The 20,618-nt window shown below is 61.8% G+C and overlaps 2 protein-coding genes across 5 annotated transcripts in view; one reads left to right on the top strand and one right to left on the bottom strand.

The window, feature by feature from the left end:
- Positions 1-210: 210 nt before the first annotated feature.
- On the top strand, positions 211-11,108 carry LOC105478538 (NTPase KAP family P-loop domain containing 1). 4 transcript variants are annotated; one of them, XM_011735937.3, is made up of 5 exons: positions 211-562; positions 1,040-1,165; positions 2,124-2,564; positions 5,309-5,440; positions 7,729-11,108. In XM_011735937.3, the coding sequence occupies exons 2-5, from the start codon at positions 1,075-1,077 to the stop codon at positions 9,567-9,569; spliced, it is 2,505 nt and encodes an 834-aa protein (XP_011734239.2). In that variant the 5' UTR covers positions 211-562; positions 1,040-1,074; the 3' UTR covers positions 9,570-11,108. The 4 variants fall into 4 exon arrangements, with proteins under 4 accessions (XP_011734239.2, XP_011734237.2, XP_024647628.2 ...); XM_011735935.3 differs by having other exon boundaries at positions 1,003-1,165; XM_024791860.2 differs by having other exon boundaries at positions 211-1,165.
- Positions 11,109-13,881: 2,773 nt separating this feature from the next.
- Positions 13,882-20,618, bottom strand: part of LOC105478533 (protein phosphatase 1 regulatory subunit 37) — a 53,932-nt gene continuing 47,195 nt past the window's right edge. The window contains exons 3-13 of the mRNA XM_011735928.3: positions 20,513-20,558; positions 20,167-20,267; positions 19,363-19,482; positions 18,614-18,764; positions 18,349-18,504; positions 17,206-17,318; positions 16,160-16,301; positions 15,897-16,063; positions 15,097-15,793; positions 14,680-14,770; positions 13,882-14,589 (exon numbers count right to left, since the gene is read on the bottom strand). Of these exons, the coding sequence (XP_011734230.1) occupies positions 14,688-14,770; positions 15,097-15,793; positions 15,897-16,063; positions 16,160-16,301; positions 17,206-17,318; positions 18,349-18,504; positions 18,614-18,764; positions 19,363-19,482; positions 20,167-20,267; positions 20,513-20,558 (1,776 nt within the window). The 3' untranslated portion in view covers positions 13,882-14,589; positions 14,680-14,687. The remainder of the gene's footprint in view (positions 14,590-14,679; positions 14,771-15,096; positions 15,794-15,896; positions 16,064-16,159; positions 16,302-17,205; positions 17,319-18,348; positions 18,505-18,613; positions 18,765-19,362; positions 19,483-20,166; positions 20,268-20,512; positions 20,559-20,618) is intronic.

The raw sequence follows: 20,618 nt of genomic DNA, 5'->3' as shown, positions 1-20,618 counted from the left end.
CCACCCCCCCTACCACCAGCAGAAGTGCCTGGGCCCGTGGCTGCCTTGAGGAGACTTAGGCAGCGCTGTGGGATGCATCTCCGTTCCTTACCAGGGCCGGGGACACAAGACTGAGTCCAGTCCTCAAGAGCAGAGAGCACTGGGACAGGCAGGCGCTGGGGAAGGGGCGGGGACAGGCGGGCAAACCGGTCGGGCGGGCGCTGGGCTGGGGCCTCCATCAGGATGGGCCTGTGCTGACAGTCCGGGCTGGCGCGGCAGCAGTTCGCAGGGCAGGCAGCTGGGGCCGTGAGGCCGCCGTCAGGTACGTGTGGACCCGGGACTGGGGGTGGGGAGTGGTAGACAGGCTCCCAACCGTCAGCACCCCAGTTTCCTCTGCCCCTCAGCCTTTCCCCATCCCTGTCCCCTACACAGCATCCTTCCCCATCCTGCTTTCGGCTCTTCACGTTTGAAATGCGGTACACTCATCTTGCCCGAGTTTGCTGAGCCTCTCCCCAAATTGGACCACCGTGATTTCATTGCTCCCTCACAATTCCCCCTCCATCGTATCATTCAATCCCCACAGGTACTCAGCTCTGACTTTCACCCTGCTTCTCAGCTGCTCCCCAGCTCAGCTCACTAGCTCCATGTCCTTCCAAAGCGTGCCAGCCTCCCACAGCACCCCACACCTTAATGACTGCTTTTGTCACTCAGCCACCACACCGGACCCCCTATTTCCCCAGCCCACATCTGCTCAGCACTCCCCAATGTCCTAGCCTCTTGGAAACTCCCAGAGGCTTCCCGACACGCAACCTCAAATTAGCCCCTAGCCACCCCCAGCGGTTCTCCGTTCCCTCCTCTGGCCATCCCTCTTCATCCTGCCCCTCACTGTACCCTGAAGGCCACCTCTGCCCCCTCCTCCCAAGTGACTTAGGAACCCAGCATATGGGACTTGGCCTCTCCCTTGTCCGAGCTCTTGGGCAGGGCAGGGCCCCTGACCTTAGCTCTGTGCTGTTCATGACCCAGAGGCTACGCTGAGCCTGTGCGCCCCCTCCTGCCCCAGGAAGAGGCACCCAGCTGCCCGGCTGCCCGGCTGCCATGCACAAGCATTACAAAGTCCACTTTGCCAAGGACGCCCAGAGCCCCAACGGGCACTACTTCTGGGACCCAGAGTTGGGGCACCAAAAAGGTACGGGTTCAGTTTGGGGGTGGGTGATGGCCAGCAGAGGCCTGTGAGGGAGCCAGAGTGAATGAAGGAACAGAAGGGGAGCCGCGTCCTCAGGAGAGAAAAGCCACCTGCACTCCCCCAAGAGGCATCTGCATAGCAGCAGGGCCAGGACCCAGGACTAGGACCACAGGGCCGGGGGGCCTGAAGATAGGAGCCTGGGCTGGAGATGGAAGCCAGGACCACCTGGCCTGCCCTTTCCCCTCTCCAAATCCCCAGGCCTGTGTGGACAGCCCCCAGCCTGGAGGGGAACAGTGTGCTGGGAGTAAGGGGTAGGAGAGGGAGCCCCACACAGTGAACATGTCTGAATGAGGCTGGGCCCAGTTTCTGGTGGCGACCACGGGGCTCTTGTTTAGTGGGGGCAGAGGGCAGTGCCCTCCCATGGGGGCTGATTCAGCCTCCTCAGGGCCAGGGTGAGGGCCGGAGCTTCCCAGGTCACCACCCTTCTTGCCACCCTGGCCCGAGCTGGGGACAAGGTCCACCCCCCATCCAAATCCCTGGCCTACCCCTCTCCACACAACCACCCATCACTCCGGCCTCCCTGGGCCAGCCAGGGCCAGCTCCCAATGGATCCTCTCAGTTTCCCTGACCCCTGCACTCAGGGCACCCCCCAGGAATCCAGGAATCTGCTGTGGCCGGCACCAGCCTCCACTGAAGCCCCAGCCTCAGGCGTCCTCTCTCTGCCCCCAGCTGAAGTCCAAGCCCTGCGCTTTCCCCGCTCCCCCGCTGTGGGACAGCACAGACCCCGGGTCCCTCCCCTGCCCATACCTCCCCCGCGTACGATCTGACTATTTGAGGGGTTTCTGGGGCTCCCAAGAACACTCCGGCCCCCAGGTTCTACCTGAAGACTTGATCTGGCTTGTGCCGGTGCCCCCGGAGGTTGGGGACACAGGCCCAGTCACCCCCACTTCCTTCCTTCCAGGATGCTGTCATCAGTGGCGCCAGGACTCAGCAGCCCTCCGAGCCCACGGGCCCTGTCGACCTTCCCCCCAGTCACACTGGCAGCTGGCCTACCACAGCCACCAAGTGGGTGGCAGTGGCTGGCGCCGGGGCCTCCCAGCCTCCGTCCTGCAGCAGCAGCGGCAGCCCCAGCCCCAGCCCCAGCCCCCACCTCCCAGCCCCCTTCGGCAGCGGCTCTGCCCCATTCACGAAGCCCAGAAGGGGCTGCCTGCAACCTCCACCGTCCCCAGGGAACCAGCCGGCGCCCTTCAGGCGCCCCTCTTACCCACCACGGCACCGGCCATGGCCAGCAGTGGCCCAGCCCTATCCTCTGCGGCTGGCATCTTCCTGGAGCCCAGCGAGCCCACTGATGCCCGGCCTCTGCCCGCCCCAGCGGCCTGTGGCTCCTTCACCTACAGCCCCGGTGCTCACCCTGGCCTTCTCGGGGGCTCTGTCCCCGCTCCTGCCGCCTCACTTCCCGCCTGCTCCCCTTGCTCCCTGCCTAGCATCTTGCGCCTGACCTCTTCATCCACACCCTGGTCCCTATCCAGGAGGGGTGCGTCCCTGGCACCGGGGCTCAGGCTGGCTGCCTCTGCTTTGCCTGTTGGGGTCCAAGGCTTCCAGGCCAGGCCTGCCCCGGTGCCGCCATCCTGGGCCAGGGAGTGAAGTCCTCCCTCTCCTTCCCCCTTTCCCTCTGCCAACACCCTGGCTGTTCTCTGGTCTCTTCTCAGCCCCTTCCTCTGGCCCAGCAGGCTACAGGGTACATGGGGCAGGGAGGGTGAGCCCTGAGTTGTTGGCCGGCTCTGGCATGGGGGAGACAGAGCTAGGGAGTGGCCTGGGGAACGGAGAGCAAAGGTCAGCAATGGGAGGACCCACTTGCTTGCTCCCTCCCTCCCTCATTCACTCCATGAGCGTGCCAGGCCCTGTTCTGGGGGCACAGTGGGGAGCAGGATCAACAGACATCTCTGTCTTCATGTATTGCAGCCAGGGGCAGGTCCAGGAAACAAGGAAAGTTAAAAGTGTGGCTGGGAGGCTGGGTGCAGTGGCCCACGCCTGTAATCCCAGCACTTTGGGAGGCCGAAGCTGGTGGATCACTTGAGGTCAGGGGTTTGAGACCAGCCTGGCCAACATGGTGCAACCCCATCTCTACTAAAAGTACAAAAATTAGCCAGGCATGGTGGCCAGCACCTATAATCCCAGTTACTCAGGAGGCTGAGGCATAAGAATCATTTGAACCTGGGAGGTGGAGGTTGCAATGAGCCGAGATCACACCACTGCACTCCAGCCTGGGCAACAGAGTGAGACTGTCTCAAAAAAAAAAAAAAAAAAACAAGTGTGGCTGGGCGCACTGGCTCATGCCTGTAATCCCAGTAGTTTGGAAGGCTGAGGCAGGAGGATCGCTTGAGGCCAGGAGTTCCAGACCAGCCTGGGCAGCGTAGTTAGGCCCTGTATCTACAAAAGGTAAAATAAAAATTAGCCCAGCATGGTGGTGCATGCTTGTGGTCCCAGCCATATGGGAGGCTGAAGCAGCAGGATCCCTTGAGCCCCAGAGTTCGAGGCTGCAATGACCTATAATTGTGCCACTGCACTTCCAGCCTGGGTGACAGAGCAAGACCTTGCCTCTAAAAGTATGCCACTCAGTAACAACCACACTAGGGAAAAATAAAGCAGGGAGAGGAGATGGGGGATGTCAGGGTTTCCAGATTAAATAGGGTCGTCAGGCTGGGCCTCATTAAGGCAGTGTTAGAGCAGAGGCCCTGGGGAGGTGTGTTCCCGGGCCAGCAAGAAGCCAGCACGTCGGCTTTTGCCCTAAAGGAGGCAGGAGCCACAGGAGGCTTTGGAGCTGAGGATGGACATGAGCTGACAGGATCTCCAGGAGAATGGGCTGTGGGAGGAGGACGGAAGCAGGTGGCCCAGGGAGCAGGAGATTGCAAGAATCCAGGCGAGAGGTGCTGGCAGCCTGGCCAGGGCGGTAGCAGCAGAGGTGGGGACACGGCTGGGTTTCTAGGTCTGGATTGAAAGTAGAGCAACAGGGACTCAGCAGGACTCTAGGTCAGGCACAGCCCTGTCACCAGAGCCTCGGGGCTATGATGTCTATTTCACACACAGGGAAATAGAGGGTGGATGAGGTGGAGCCACCCAGTGATCTGGCAGAGCTGGAATTAGACCCACCTGGCCCACACCTCAGTAGACCTACTCCTGAGCCTGCTTCCTGGCCACCTGGCTTTGCCGCTAGGCGTGGCCCATTTCCTGCAGCCCATCAGGCCTCTGTGAAAGTGGCTGTGTTACCCGCACTGTGCATCACAAGGCTGGCCCCACGTGCCCCCGCAAGACTGAACCCTGCCTTTTTGATACCCCATTTCCAGGTCTGAGAAGCAACCCTCAGTCGGGGACAGGGTGTCCTCTGCAGAGTGGATGCTGTAGTGCCAGTGCCTGGTGGCCAGGGCCATAAATGGCCACTGGAGACCATGACATTGACCAAGGGCCCAGCGCTGGCCAGTCCCTTTGGCATTCCTGCTCCCCAGTGTCTCTGCTGCCCCACTCTTCAGAGGGAACTGAGCCTCTCAGAGGTGGCTTTCCCTGGGGTCTGCAGAGAGAAGCGGTGGGGCCGGGACTGGAACTCCAGTCTGGTCATCTCTCCCCGAAGCCTGGGCTCAGGTGGGATTAGTGACTTGCTGGCATGATGGACAGGAAGGTGGGAGGAGCCTGCAGTCCAGGGCCTCTCCATGCTCTGGCCGGCCCAGCAGAACAGGCAGGAGTGGCCTGGAGTGCTGCTGATGGTGGAAAGTGGTGTCTCAGCATCCGAGGGCCTCGTATCCCAAAGAAAGGCCTTTGGGATTTCCCTGGGGGAATCACGGGCTTAGTGACCAAGCAAGCCTGGTGACCTGGGGCCAGAAAAGCTTACTTCCCGCAGCCTCAGCCTCTGGTGTGTGGCTGGGGGGATTCCAGCCTCCCAGCCTCAGCCTGGTGGGACCCAAAGGGGCACAGCTCTCCCTGGAGGTGGGGGCCACTGATGGCCATGGAAACCTCCACTGTAGGGTTTGACCTGAGTCCCCTTGGCACAGGGTGCCAGGGAGGGGCTGACAGTGGGGGCCATGGAGGGCAGATGGGAGGAGGGTGGTGCCTGGCCAGCGGCCCTGACTCAGTGTCCCCACCCCCAACCACCAGACATCCTGACAGAGGATGACGTCTACTGCAGCTGCCTGGCCAAGACACTCTGCCATGTGCCGGTCCCTGTGACTGTGGGTTTCTACGCCCCTTTCGGCTGCCGCCTGCACATGATGCTGGACAAGATCACGGGTGAGGAGCTGTGTGTGTGTGTGTGTTTCGGGGAGGATGAGAAACAGGGCCTCTGGTCCCCGCCCAGCTCCAGGCTTCCCCCAGATTCCCCACCTCCTGCAGTCAGCCTGCCCCAGTCCAGGCCCCCCGCAAGCCCACACCTCTACCCTGAGCTCTTTCTTCTCTGGCCTCCTGGCTGCCCCAAAGTCGTACCCTTCCCTGCTTCCGCCACCAGATCCACTCCAAGGACTCTCTGAAGGACAGATCTGGCCCTGTCCTTCCCGTGCTTGTGCCTTCCATGCTCCCCAGTACCCAAGGCAGAAAGCCCAGGCTCTTTTTTTTTTTTTTTTTTTTTTTTTTTGAGACGGAGTCTCGCTCTGTCGCCCAGGCTGGAGTGCAGTGGCGCGATCTCGGCTCACTGCAAGCTCCGCCTCCCGGGTTCACGCCATTCTCCTGCCTCAGCCTCCCGAGTAGCTGGGACTACAGGCGCCCACAACCGCGCCCGGCTAATTTTTTGTATTTTTAGTAGAGACGGGGTTTCACCGTGGTCTCGATCTCCTGACCTTGTGATCCGCCCGCCTCGGCCTCCCAAAGTGCTGGGATTACAGGCGTGAGCCACCGCGCCCGGCCAAGCCCAGGCTCTTTATTGAGGCTGCAGGCTCCTGCCAAGCCCCTACTGGCCTCTGTGCTACCCAGACCCACCTCTTAGGGCTTGGTGGTCACAAGGCACCTGACATATAGATGATAATTGAAGACATGAACGGAACCTGCCAGGTTCCCCAGCAGCTATTTTTTTTTTTTTTTTTTTTGACAGAATCTTGCTCTGTCGCCAGGCTGGAGTACAATGGTGCGATCTTGGCTCACCACAACCTCCACCTCCCGGGTTCAAGCGACTTTCCTGCCTCAGCCTCTCAAGTAGCTGGGATTACAGGCACACACCACCACGCCCGGCTAATTTTTTGTATTTTTAGTAGAGAAAGGGTTTTTACCATGTTGGCCAGATGGTCTCGATCTCTTGGCCTCATGATCTACCCATCTCAGCCTCCCAAAGTGCTGGGATTACACGTCTCACTCTGTCGCCCAGGCTGGAGTGCAGTGGTACAATCTTGGCTCAGTGCAGCCTCCACCTCCCGGGTTCAAGCGATTCTCCTGCCTCAGCCTCCCGAGTAGCTGGGACTACAGGTGTCCGCCACCAAGCCTGGCTAATTTTTATATTTTTAGTAGTGATGGGGTTTCACTGTATTGGCCATGCTGGTCTTGAACTCCTGACCTCATGTGATCTGCCCACCTCAGCCTCCCAAAAAGTGCTGAGATCACAGGCATGAGTCACCGTGCCCGGCCTCCCCAGCAGCTTTGATGTGGATCAAGCCCTGCTGGAGCTCAGACCTCAGCCCCATGTGCGGCGAGAGGGGCTGGGACTGATGTTCCTCCTCCGTGTGCCCAGCCCTGGTGCAGGCCCAACAGCCTTTCGTTCCTGTACTGACTGTCCACTGAGCACTCACTGTCCTGCCCCATGTTGTCACAGGGTCCCGGGAAGAGAAAAGATGGGGATATAAGGAACAGAGAGTCCCTACTCCTGCTGGGGGCCATAGACATTCCTGCTCATTCACTCCGTGACCTCAGATTTCTCATGATCCATTGTTCAGGCATTCCGCAAGCACCTTCTGGTGCCCAGGGGACACAGTGGTGACCAAGACAGGCAGGACCCTGCCCTTCTTGCTCACAGTCCAGCAGGGAGAGGGACTTGTTTTCAGATAGTGATGACCCAGAGTGGGAATGGCTGAGGGCCTTCAACCCAGCCTGGGATCAGGGAGGGCTTCCTGCAGGAGGAGCAGTAAGTCTGGAAGATAAGACCAAGGCTGTATCCTGCTGCCTAGCATAGCTCGTCCTCAGCATCTCATTCATTCATCCCTTACACCGACCACTTCTCCCCTGGTCCACTCTCAGAACCTTCCCAGTGCCCTCCACACCTCGACCCACCTCCAGCCCCTTACCCAGCCCAGGCTCTTCCTCGTGTCTCTTTTTGCCCCCTCCCATCATCTCTCCTCTGCCCGCTCTACCTCTAACCATCCCGACCCCCAGCCTGGCCTACAGACCGCTTCCGGTCCAAGCCCGGCTCCAGGCCTCTCCACTCCCCCGCTTGTGCACCGGCTTCCAACTCTTTAAGGAGAGGCCGCGGCTCCCTTCCAGTCCCTCGCCTCTGCTGGGCGCCCCTCGCCTCTCCAGGCGCGCTCCGCCCCGCCCGTACTAGACCCCGCCCACCCCGGCGGGTGTGCGGCTCACGCGGCTCCCGGGCTCCCTTCCCGCAGCGCTGATGCAGCAGGAGGCGGCGCAGCGTGAGAGGGAGGAGCTGCAGCACGTGCAGTGGCGGCCGCGCGCCGTCAGCGGCTGGGGCGTCCCGCAGCTGCTGTGGTACCTGGTGTTCCTGCAGCCCATCATCACCGAGGTGCACCTGCGGCGCAGGAACGTGCAGTTTCTTTTCATCCGCTTTAGCGCCTGGCAGTATGAGGGCACCGACAAGCTGTGGGCCGGCCTGGTGACCACGTTGTGCGAGGGCATCCGCCACCACTACGGCGCGCTGCCCTTCAGCGTGTACTCGGTGCTGGGCAACAAGCCGGCCACCAGGCAGGACTGCTGCCAGAGCGAGTGGCACTGCCGGCGCCGCGTGTGCCTGGGGCTGCTGGGGCTGCTGGCGGCGCTGGGCCTGGGCGTGGGGCTGCTCTACCTGTCGCTGGGCGGCCACGCACTGGGCCACGGCAGCCCGAACGGCAGCCTGCTCAAGGCGTTCGGCGGCGCGGCCACCACACTGTCGGGCTCGGGGCTGCTCATGGCCGTGTACTCGGTGGGCAAGCACCTGTTCGTAAGCCAGCGCAAGAAGATCGAGCGGCTGGTGTCGCGCGAAAAGTTCGGCAGCCAGCTGGGCTTCATGTGCGAGGTGAAGAAGGAGGTGGAGCTGCTCACCGACTTCCTGTGCTTCCTGGAGGTCTACCAGCGGCGCCGGCTGCGCGTGGTGCTGGAGGTCACCGGGCTGGACACGTGCTACCCGGACCGTGTGGTGGGCCTGCTCAACGCCATCAACACGCTGCTGTCCGACAGCCACGCGCCCTTCATCTTCATCCTGGTCGTGGACCCCAGCATCCTGGCCGCGTGCCTGGAGAGCGCAGGCAACATGAAGGGCACGGCCGACAACGGCTACCTCTTCCTCAACCGCACGGTCACGCTGCCCTTCTCTGTGCCCATCATGGGCCGCCGCACCAAGCTGCAGTTCCTGCACGATGCGGTGCAGAGCCGCGACGACCTGTTGTACCGCGAGATCACGCGCAAGCCGTGGCTGCCCGGGGACGCCAGGGGCGAGAGCGCGCAGCTGCTGGCGGTGCAGACGCAGACGCAGGCGGGGGCGGAGCGCGGGCAGAGCCGCATCGACGCCGAGGCTGCGCGGCGCATCCAGGAGGCTCTCTTTTGCCTTCACGACGAGCGCGACTGCCTCTACGAGTACGTGCCCGACAACGTGGTGTCCATGCGGCGCATCGTCAACACTGTGCCCATCACCGTGCGCCTGCTGCAGCAGCAGCAGCAGGGGGACTTCGGGGGCCCCACGCCGCGCCAGGCGGTGGCGTGGGTGGTGCTCGCCAACCAGTGGCCGTGCCGCCTGAGCTGGGCGCTGCAGTGCCTGGAGGACCGGCAGCAGACGGGGGGCGCGCCTGAGGGCCGCGCGCGCCTCTGGGACGTGTTCCGCGACAACAGCCGCGAGCTGCACACTATGACCAAGGCGTTGCAGAACGTACTCGACCTGGACGGCGACCCTGAGCTCTTCGAGCGCTTCCTGGGCGCCGACTTCCCCTTCACCGTGGCCGAGGCGCAGAGCCTGCTGCGCTGCACGGTCAACCTGGACCACTCAATCCGCCGGCGCATGGGTCTCATCCGAGCCGTCAGCGCGCTCAAGCCGCCCAGCCCGCCCAAGTCCCCTGCCCGCGATGCCCCCCACGCTGCCCACCGGACCAACAGCACCTCCAGGGCGCCTCCGTCGGGCCGTGCCGCAGGGCAAGCTAGCGAAGGCCACCACGCTGGGGACTTGACCCACAGGGGCAAGCTATGGCCGGTGGCCTGCGCGCTCTTCCGTCCAGGGCAATCCAGCCCAGGTGGGCCTTGAATGGAGGACTTGGCGGGCAGCAGGAGGCAAGAGTTCCTCTCTCTGCCCAGATGGGGGAATAGGCGGCTGGACTGAACCCAGGGTCCCAATGAGCCCTGTGAGGGCCACACCCCCAGGTGAATCTAAGCCAGAGCCGTGGACAGAGCCTCCAGGAGTGGGGCGGCGAGCCGGTGGCAGCATGAGAGCAGGCACATAAGGACCAATGAGGAACTCAGGATGTACGTGCAATAAATGGAGGTGTTGAGAGCCCCGAGTTGCTCTCTGCATCCTGATCCGACCAGGGACCAGGCCTGCCCCGTCCTGCCACAGGGCCTGCCCCATCCTGTCAAGCCCACTTCCTCCTCTGCGCCATGCTGGCCTTCTCATCTGGCATCTCCGTGGCAGGAGAGGCTGCAGGGGCGGTGGACGAGGCTGCAGAGCTGGGAGATGACAGGTGGATGGGCGGGGTTGACTCAGGCAACATGGAGCGCCTAGGCCTCAGGGAATCCCAGTCCTTGTCCCCATGCCCTAGCCTGCCCCTCTGTGAGTAGGGCAGGAGCTGGCATTTCCGAGGGTGACCTCGGTGACCTCAGCAGGCTGCTCCACCCCTAGGGTGGCTCTCATTCTCAATGTAATGGGTTAATTAGACCTCGCTGGCACCTCAGCCAGTTGGGGTGGGTGGCACTAACCTCCCTCAAATAACTGTCCACAGGGTACCTGCCTTACGAGTCACTCCAGGGCCACCTAAGGACCACTGGTTAGTCACTGACACTGAAGCCACTGCATCAGCCCTTTGATGAGGACAGGGAAGTTGGGCAGAGATGGGGACATACAGGACCCAAGCCACAGCCAGCCAGGGGGGTTACACTAGGGCTCCCCACCTTTCCTCTGGACAGCGCCCTGGGCTGGGGTGGGTGTCACTCCTCTGGGCAGTTCCTGATTCCTCATTGGTCAAATGTTCAGCCACACGCTCAGGCCCTGGGGTGCCTGACCCAGTTCCAAGTGTGTGCCGGCAGGGACTCCAAGGGCCAACACTGAACACACCCTGGGATGAGGCTGAGGGTGTGGCTTCTGAGCCAGGGCCCTGAGGCTGGCAGAGGGGACAGTCCCCGAGGAACCTGAGAGCTCTGCAAAGGCACACACCCTCAGGCCATGGGACTGGGGTCACTGACCTCACAGTTCTTTAGCTCCAAGGCTGGGCATGGCATCCAGGTCTGGCTGCAGCACCAGAATCCTCTGGCCACAGCAATTGTCACAGGTGCATGCGGGTCAGTGGTAGCCCTCCAGGATCTTCCCTTGAGTTGAACAAGCAGAGGTGCTGTTTCCCATTCCTGGCCTGGCTAAGCTGGTGATACACCTGGACCTCCTGGGAGCTGTTTCCTAGCTGTCAGGGAGAGTTGGCCTCCGAGGGAGAGGCATGGGGCCTGTGACACCGTTAAGTCTGTTTCTGTAGATGTGTGGTTGGGGTCAGTATATCCCTTTAGCCTCCTCTAAGCCAGTTTCAGTTGGTTTTGTTTCTTACCACCTGGAATCCAGGCTGAAAATAAATTTTCACTGTTACCAGGAGTGGGGTGCTGTGAGAGATGCTAACATGTAGACTTGGCTGGAGGTGGGGGCAGGACTGAAGCCCCCCATGCCTCAGTAAGAAGCTGCATCAGCCTGGCCAACATGGTGAAACCCTGTCTCTAATAAAAATACAAAGAAAATTTAGCTGGGCATGGTGATGCACACCTGTAATCCCAGCTACTCAGGAGGCTGAGGTGGGAGGATCACTTGAACCCGGGAGGTGGTGGCTGGAGTGAGGCGAGATGCTGCCACTGCACTCCAGCCTAGGTGGCAAAGTGAGACTCCGATTGAAAAAAAAAAAAAAAAAAAAAAGCTGTAGCCTCTGTTACGTGGTACCAAGCTGTGGCCAAACTGTTGGCCACTGTATCTTCACGTGGAGCTGCTCTGAGAACTTGCACCTGTGTAAAGCCACGGGACCGGTTGTCACCAACAAAACGGGAGCACGGCTGATGTGTGCGCCTTTCCCAGCAATGAGTTAGGGAGCAGGTTTCCCTTCTCCACTCCCTTCCCCCATCTGCCCACTTGATCTGAGACCCGTGAGGCCCTGGGGAGCAACAGAGCTCTAAGAGCTTCAAAGGGGCCTGGATCCAGGAATAACTTGGTGAAGAGCTGCCTGCTACTCTGAACATCCACGTGTAACGATAAGCATCTCCTGTGTTAGGACACTGAGATCTTGAATGAAACAGACCCCCTACATCTTCAGCAAAGGCTAGCAAAATGTGACAAGCTCGGGCAACACGGGTGGCTGAAGGGAAGGGGAAGACAAGACGGCAGGGAGGATCCTCTCAGCTTCCAGTCCTCCATCTGGGAGCCCTCAGAAAATCAGGAGCGCACCAGGCTGGGGTGTCAAGATACGGCTGCGGTTTCTAGAGCTGCTCTAACGCAGTCCGACAGACCACGTGCCTTTGAAGGACAAATGTATCGTCTCCCGCTTCTGGAGGCGACAAGTTCCAGATGAAGGGGGGCCCTCTGTGCCTGCTCCCTGCTCCTGGCGCATTGCTGGCCATCTCCACACTCCCTGGCTTGCAAAGGCATCACCCCATCCTCTGTCTTCACGTGGCGGTCTCCCTGTGCCCAAATGCCCCTTTTAATAAGGACACCAATCAGACTGGAGTAGGGCCCACGCGAATGTCCTCATTTTAACTTGAGTACCTTTGTAAAAACCCTGTTTCTAAGTGAGCTCACATTCTAGGGTACTGGAGGTAAGGACTTTAAACATCTTTTTTTTTGTGGGAGACACAATTCAAGCCCCGGGAAAGGCCCAGTTCCTCACTCCAAGCTCAATTTTAATGAAAGCAAATCAAGGGACAGGCTGGGAAGAGGATCCCTGTCCCTCTCCTAGCTGACCCCACCTGGGGTGGGGAGGCAGACGGCCAAGAGACCCCAACACAGCTGCCTCCACAGAGGCTGAGACCATGAGCAACAGCTAATACTGACCAAGGGCCTCTGAAGATCTTTGGGGCACTGTGCTGACCCGAACCAGGCGAAGGACGGTTTCAGTACCTTGAAGCAAAAGCCTCACACGCTCTGGCCTCACCTAGACGGGCTGGATCCACGATGGCCAGGAGGGGCCCCTTCTTCCCTTCACCCATGGCCACACTGCACATTAGCAGAGCTGGGGACAGGCTGGCTGTGCAGGGATGGGAAGGGTGCTGCGGGCTGCTGGCGGCCGTTCTGTGTAGCTTCCCTAAGTCCTTCGCCCAAGTCCTAGCTGTGGCTGACCTGGGGAGCAGTGACGACACTTACAGCTGCAAGGGACCAAACAGCAAGCCAGCAGTGGGTTCCTAAGGTGCTCCTCACAGAGGCCAGGGTGGCTGCGGGCAGGGGACTCCTTGGTGTGTGCAGGAGCTGAGTGACACCAGGACTCCAGCCAGCGACTGTGGTTCTTGTGATGTCACCACACCACCTCCATCCATGTCAGCCTCCCACACGAGAAAGGGGATGGGTGGCCCAGAAATGCTTGTTTTCTAATTTTTTTTTTTTTTTTGAGACAGGATCTTACTCTGTTGCTAAGGCTGAAATGCAGCAGTGCAATCACACCTCACTGCAGCCTCAACCTCCTGGGTTCAAGAGATCCTCCCGACTCAGCTTCCTGAGTGGCTGGGACTACAGGCATGCGCCACCACACCCAGCTAATTTCTGTATTTTCTATGGAGATGGGGTTTCACCATGTTGCCCAGGTTGGTGTCAAATTCCTGGGTTCAAGTGACCCTCCCACCTCGGCCTCCCAAAGTGTTGGGATTACAGGTATGGGCCACCACGCCTGGCCTGCTCCCTCATTTCCTAAAGGGAAAAACAGACCTCTCGGAAACGGGCAACAGCCCACCATGGCCCCTGCTGGCAAAGGGGAACAAGCCACCCTGTTAACAGCCTCCTGCGGTGCTGGCTGGGCCCCGGGCACACTCCCACCAGCACGACACCCAGGGCTGCCGGGGACAGGCTGGGATCTGCTCCCGTTGAGCGACGGGCAACTGGGCAGAGCCACTCCGTATCTAGCATCCTGAGACCCTAGACCTGAAGCCAGGAGGTATCTGGGGCCCGTCTCTCCCCGCAGAAAGGATGGGTATAAACTGGCCTGGCTGGGCGGCGGCTGTATGAGACACCGGAGCATGGACACAGAGAAGACGGGACTATGGGGGAAGATGCAGTAATGCCTGGCCAGCCTCCTGAGCCCTGGCAGACACTCTGTAACCAGGAGCTGTGATGGCCTGCACCCAGCTCCCCCCGCCAGCAACCACCCCTAGTATCCGCATGAAGCAGACATCCGGCAAAGTGAACCCAGTTTATTAGAAAAGGTGTGAACAGAGTTGCACCGACAGGAGTAGCCCCAGCCCTCTGCCCACCCTCACCCACACCCACACCCATGCCACCCGCCCCCAACGGGTTGTAGTGCCTCTCAGGGCGCAGCCTCCAGTGGCCTGGACAGCAGGGTCCCGGAGTGCCGGCTGCTCCCGCCCCAGCTCCCTGATAGATTTATTGCACTTGAGAAAGAAAGCTCTGATCCTCTGCTCCCATCCCCCCACCCTGCCCGGCCTGCACTGTCTGGGGCTGTTCTGCGCGTGTCAACCACCGCCAGCACGCACCGCTCCTCCGGCACCAGGCTGCCTGCTCGGCCCTGTGCCCAGGGCCACAGGGGACCATCCCACCACCACCCAGGACCCCTGCCCTCTGCAGGGCAAGCCTGGCCCCTCCAGAACAGGCGCCTGATGTCCTTGAAGAACTCCTCCTGCTCCCCCTCCTCCCATTCACCCCCAGAGTCTTCCAGTGGTGGGCTCATAAACAGAAGTGCCTGAGTCGCACGGGGAGGGCCGCTCCCTGTAGCTCCTGCACCCCTTGTAGTGTTGCTGTGGGGGGAGGGGGGCCCCAGAATGGCCCCCACCCCTGGCATCCTGGGCCTCAGGAAGGCTGGGGGGAAGGTGAGCAGATTCTCATGGCTCTGGCCTCAGCTCATCGCAGACCGACCGGAAAAAGGGAACTTGGGGAGGAGAGATTGCGGGAAAGACTGTCAGAGCTGGGGACTCTCTCAGCTCCTCCCCAGTGCCCTGGGCCCCGGGCCTAGCCTCACCTAAAGTGTCACAGTGTCTCCTGCCCGGATTCCTGACTGGCTTCCAGAAGCAGCTCCTCAAGCTCCTTCTCATTCTTGGAGCAGCTCAGTTCTGTGTAGGAGGATGGGCCAGCAGCCCCGTCAGGCGGGTGGGGCAAATACAACCTGTCCCCAGCCAGACCCTCGGGGCCTGCAGAGGGCCCAGAGACCGCTGAGATGGTCAGGCTCAAGGCAACACACCTTACATGCCCCACCCCAGGAAGAGCTCCCAGGACCCAAGGGAAGTGCGGTGTACATGAAAACCAAGCCCCACTTGTGCTGGCCCCTGTGAGAACCATTTTAAAGAGGGGAAACTGAGGCCCACAACAGACAGAGGCTTGCCTGAGGTCACACACAGCACCCAGGGCCCCTCATCACTTGCCCTAGGGCCCCTCTCACCGTGCTCCAGGCCGCAGCTGCCCCCCTTGACCTCAGGCCCCGGGGGTGGCTCAGGGGGCAGTGCCAGGGCGAACTCGGGCTTCAGGCCGTTGGGCAGCGATGGCCCTGACTGAGGCGGCTCCGGTGGTTGCTGAGACTCAGAGGACCCTGTGTCCCGGGTGACAATGGCCCCGGCGGGTGGTAGGGAAGGTGAGGCGGGTGGGGAGGGAGGGGGCGGGGGAGAAGGAGGGATTGGGGACGAAGGGGGCTCTGCCCTCTCGGGTGGGCTCTCCACCCGAGTCACCACAAACACCTTGTGGCCCCGGCCTGGGCTGGACACGGAAATCCGCTGCTCAGTGGGTGTGGAGGGGCTGCCTGGGGGACTCCTGTCCCCAGGGCCCAGGGAGTCCGTGGGGGGCACCAGGGCAGGACAGGGGGTCTCATCCCTCTCCCCTTCCTCTTCCTCCTCATCCTCCCCATCCGAGTCCGAGTCTGAGTCTGAGTCCGGGCTGGGTGCGGGGCTGGGGGCCCCGTTCTGCACCCCAGCAGCGGGCTCGTCGTCGGGCTGGGGCTCGGTGGCGGTGGTCTCAGGCACGGAGGCCAACAGCTGCGGCGGCTGCTCCTTCTCCTCCCGCTCCCGCGCCAGCACCAAGTTGCGCTTGCAGCCGTTCTGGATCTCGGCCAACAACGCCTTCTGCGTCTCGATGAAGCTCTTCACCTGTGGCGGGAGCGCCTGGCTAGGGCTCTCAGGCCGGCCCCACCACCCGGCCTTCCACCCGACCCCCGCCCGCCCCAGGGCTGCAGGGCCGTCCCCTGCTTACCGCCTCCTTCTTGGGCTCACGGTCGAGGTCCAGGCGCAGCAGTGAGTGGTTCACCTTGAGGGCCAACGACAGTGCCATGAGCCCGCCTGTCTTGATCTCGTTCTCCCGAAGGTCCAGTCTCAGGAGGCGGGGGCTCTCAGCGATGAACTCGGCCACCGCCACCGCGCCTGGGGGGGCACCGCAGGGGCTGGCCACGGGCCCCACACCCGGCTGGCCGCCCCGCTGAGCCCAGCAGCCCGCACCCGGGCGGCCCCGTACCCTACCCTCGCACGTGAGCTTGGTGGAGGCCAGCCCCAGGCGCAGCACGCTGCGGTTGCTGATGAGCCCGTTCTTGAGGTGCCGCACACCCTCGTTCCCGATGGGGTTGTGGCCCAGGTTCAGCGTCTCCAGGCTCTGAGTGTGCGGCTGGAGGGAGGGGGCGTAAGGGTGAGGAGGGAGCCGTGGTGGCGGAGGAGGGCCCAGGATGCCGAGTCAGGAAAAGCGTGAAGAGAGCCAGGGTCGGGCGTTCCTTTTCCTTGGCGCGCCTGCGCGTTGAGCACCGGCGTCGTCCTGCCCTGCCTCAGGCCTGGCCTGAAGTCCCTTCTGTGCCTGAAGTCTTCCCAAATGCCAGGTCCTCTGTCCACTCCCAGGCACCCAGTCAGTCCCTACCCCCCACAGCCTGAGCCCCTGGCCAGGGCCTGGACCTTGAGCGCCCTGAAGCCCCTAAGGCGGGCGACTCTTACCCAGGGTTTGGGCACACCAGTGCTCACCCTGAGAGTCTCTGTGCCTGCTTGGCTTGCTTTAAGCACCGCGTAAAAACTGAAACCCCGGTGCGGTGACTTACACTCATAATTCCAGCACTTTCGGAGGCCAAGGCAGGGGGAATCACTTGAGGTCAGGACTTCAAGACCGGCCTGGCCAACATGGTGAAACTCCATCTCTACTAAAAATATAAAAATTAGCTAGGTGTGGTGGCGGGCACCTGTAGTCCCAGCTACTTGGGAGGCTGAGGCAGGAGAATCGCTTGAACCCGGGAGGTGGAGGCTGAAGTGGCTGCAGTGAGCCTAGATGGCACCAGTGCACTCCAGCCTGGGTGACAGGGTAAGACTCAGTCTCAAAAAAAAAAAAAAAAAGATAAAGCAGCGCTGCTCCTCAGGGAAAACAGGCACAGAGGTTGAATGAGGAAGCAGGTGGGGCTGAATTTAAATCGTCGTGAACCTGCAGGGTGGGCAGGACAGGAGCCGTCAGCTGTAGACAACTGTGCTGAGAGCTGGGATGGGAGGCGGCAGCGGGGACCGAGGTGCCTCCCTCCCCTGCCAGCCTGACTCACCAGTGTCATGCCCAGGAAGGCCATGCCCGTGTGCGTTAGCTGGTTGTTCCACAGCACCAGGGTCACCAGCCCCTTCCTCTGCTCCTTGAGGCCCTCGCAGATGTAGGCCAGACCTGCGGAAGGCCGGCAGTCAGAGCCCTGTCTGGGGCCGGGGTGCTTCCCCGGGAGGGGGCTGTGGGGTGGGAGCAACCCCTTCTGCTTAGGACCTCCGTGGAGGTCCCACAGGCCCAGGCCCTGCCCTGCAGCCCTGCCTCGGCCTGGCACCCTTGGGCACACATCTGTGACCCCTGGGCCCGGGTGCCCGGATGACAGCCTCCCCCAGATGCTTCTGTTCTTTGCTCAAATGTGACCACCTCCAGCCCACCTCACCTCGAAGCCGGCTCACTCCCACCCACAGTCAGCACTGTCTCCCTCCAATGCAGATCCCACCATCTGACGGGCTGCAGGTTTCACTCATCTTCTCTTTGTCTCTAGACTGGAGTACAGGCTCCCGAGGGCAGAGCCCTGTGTCTCCCTCCCGGCTGAGCCCAGAGGCCTACAGCCATGGTCCTGGACAGGTGCTCAGCAGAGTGCGGTCTGGGCCTGCCACCTGGGGACACAGTGACCCTCCCCCCACCCCTCCAGGATGCAACAGGAATGCCTCCTTTGACGGATCCCCATTCTCTGCTCAACCCCCCAACATCAAACACCAGAGCTCCTCCCACTGCACTCGTGGCTCCCTCCATCTGGACCCTTTCCCAGGCTTCTCACAAGGCTGGTTCTGCTTCCAGCCTCCAGATGGAAACCCAGAGGCCCCGACCCACGGTGGTCTTCCCTCTTCCACCATCTGAAAGCAGCCTCCAGCTGAGCCCGTTATCGCAGCAACACTGCTTTCTCTTCAGATTGTAATTATTCACTTCACCTCATCCTGCGGCTGTCAGCTGAGGTGTCTCCTCCTCCAGGAAGCCCTCCCTGGGCCCAGACTGATCAGACCCTGCCTCTGGGCTCCATCAGCCCAGTCCTGTCCAGTCTAGGTTGTCAGTGGGTCTAGTCTTGACCACATCTGTGTCCCCAGCACCACCCAGCGCAGGGCCACCCAGCGCAGGGCCGGGCAGAGTGGGTGCTGGGTGACAGGTGTGGGGAGGGGTGGGCCCCTGCACCCACCCGAGTCCAGCACGTGGTTGTTCCGGAGGTCCAGGATCTGCAGGGAGCAGTTGAACTTGAGCAGGTTACCCAGCTGGGCCGAGTCCTGCAGGCCATTGAGCTTGTTGTCCGCCAGGTACAGCTCCCGCAGGTTCATGTTCATCTTCAGGGCCGTGGCTGGGGATGGGGGGCACGGTGACTGGGCAGGCCCTGCCCAGATCTGGTACACGGCCCCTGCCCCCAGCAGGCCGCACGTCCCACTCACCCTCCCGGGCTTGGGGCTCACCAAGCAGCATGAGGGGCCGCCCCGACAGGCTGGCATTCTCCAGGTGCAGCACTGCCAGGCTGCTGCGGATGCGCAGGGCACGGGCCACGAAGGGCGCCGAGTGGTCCAGCAGGGGCGTGTTGCGGGCGTCCAGGTACTGCAGGCAGCTCGTCTGCAGGGGACGAGGGGACAGGGGTGAGGCACTGGCTCAGGCCTGCCCCAGTGCTCCTGGCGCCAGCCCAGGACCTGTGGCCCCACATCTCAACGAGCAACGAAGCCACAGCTGTTGTCTGGCTATGTCGCCTCGTTTTACAATAGGGGAAACTGTGGCTGGGGAGGGAAGGCTCAGTCTGGGGTCTCATGGGTGAGCGAGGCAGGGCTGGTGGCAGCCAGGATCCCCAACTCCTGTGTGGCTGGGAGGTTCCCAGATAGCCCCGACCCTTCCCTGCACCCAGCCTTCACACAGGAGTGACGTGGGAATGGCGACCATGGCCACCTCCAAGAAATGACTTCACGGAGGGATGACATTGTGGATGGGAGAAAGTGGAGGTCACGAAACGCCTCGCAATGAGAGAAGGGGCTGGGGGCCTGGGGGCCAGGACACCTCTCAGCCCTGTTCTCCTCCTGGCCTGAGGGCCAGGCCCAGCATCCCCACAACAGCCCACACTAAAGAGCTCATGCAGTCAGAGCCTACGGGCCATGCCCTGAGACAGTGCCTCCCTGTGCCAGGAGCCTGAGCTGCCTCTTCCTGGAAGCCGAGAGGCGCCCACCTTGCGCATCATGTGGGCGGCCGCCTGCCAGCCCCGGGTGCCTATGTGCTTGTTGAAGGAGATGTTGAGGTGGGTGGCCGACTCGTAGTACTCGATCATGTCGAAGAGGGCCGAGGCACCCTGCAGGTAGAGATTCGGGGGCTCAGCTCTGGCTGCCCTGGGGGAGAGGCGTGGGCCCTGACACTGGGCCCACTGAGAGATGAGGGGTCCAGGGTCTGGAGAGAGCCTCACGGGAGAGGAGGACAAGCATAGACAGGGCCCCGTGGGCCACGGGGACAAACCCTTTCCTTCTCTGCTGTAGCCAGTCTGTTTTTTGTCACTTGCCCTCCAGAGTCCTTGACTGATGTGCTGAGTGACCAGGACAGGCCTTGGTGTTCCTGAGCCTGGGCCTCAGGATCCGGACATCAGGGGTGCCTGGGGACTTCCAAGGCTGGGGAGGGGAGGGCCCTTGGCCCTTGATGGGAGGCTGCTCTCAGAATGCTTTCCAAGCCCATCCCATAGGAGCTGGACCCGCCAGCGTGGTTCCTGAAAGGGCTCCTGGGGGCCACACGCCTGCCCCTCAGCTCAGCGCCCCAAGGCTCTCCTTGCTTATGAGGGTGGGCCATAGGGGCCCCAACGCACCCTCCACATCCACTCTGGTCATACTGGATGTCTCTCTCTTGCCCTGCCAGAGGTCCCGCCCTTGCACCACCCCTCAGCCTTTGTCTAGGGGACCCCCTCCTCCTGCAGTGTCCTCTCCCCACCCAAACCTCGAAGGGGCCCGGGAGCTCAGGGAGCCGAGTGGGCGGTGGCAGGGCTGCTCACATCTTCATCCAGGTTTGTCTGCTCCAGGTCCACGACCTTGAACTGCAGCCTCTTGAAGACCTCTTCCAGGGCCTCGCAGGTCTTGTAGTCAAGCTTCTCACCTGGGGGGAGTCAGCAGCCGTGCGCATGTCTGAGACAGCGCACCTCCGCATGGCGGGAGCATGGCCAGGGGAGGCTGGAAGGGCCCTCTGCCCCCACCCTCCCACCCCACACCAGGCCCAGCCCCTGCCCTGGCTCAACTCAGCTCCAGAAGCTGCTGACCCCAGGCAGGTCCTCAGACTCACCTCTAGGGAGCCCCCGACCTGCCCATGACCCAAGGGCTCCCAGTCCCTGGCCAGACACACACCTTTCAGGTCCAGACAGTCGAGGCGGTGCCCGAGGTCTGTGAATTCCTGAGAAAGCAGAGTGGATGGGGGTTAAGGCAGAACGACACTTGAACAGGGAGGCAGTTG

The sequence above is a fragment of the Macaca nemestrina genome, chromosome 20 (assembly GCF_043159975.1).
Source record: "Macaca nemestrina isolate mMacNem1 chromosome 20, mMacNem.hap1, whole genome shotgun sequence".
NCBI lineage: Eukaryota > Metazoa > Chordata > Mammalia > Primates > Cercopithecidae > Macaca > Macaca nemestrina.
This window is presented reverse-complemented; position numbering and strand designations above follow the sequence as displayed.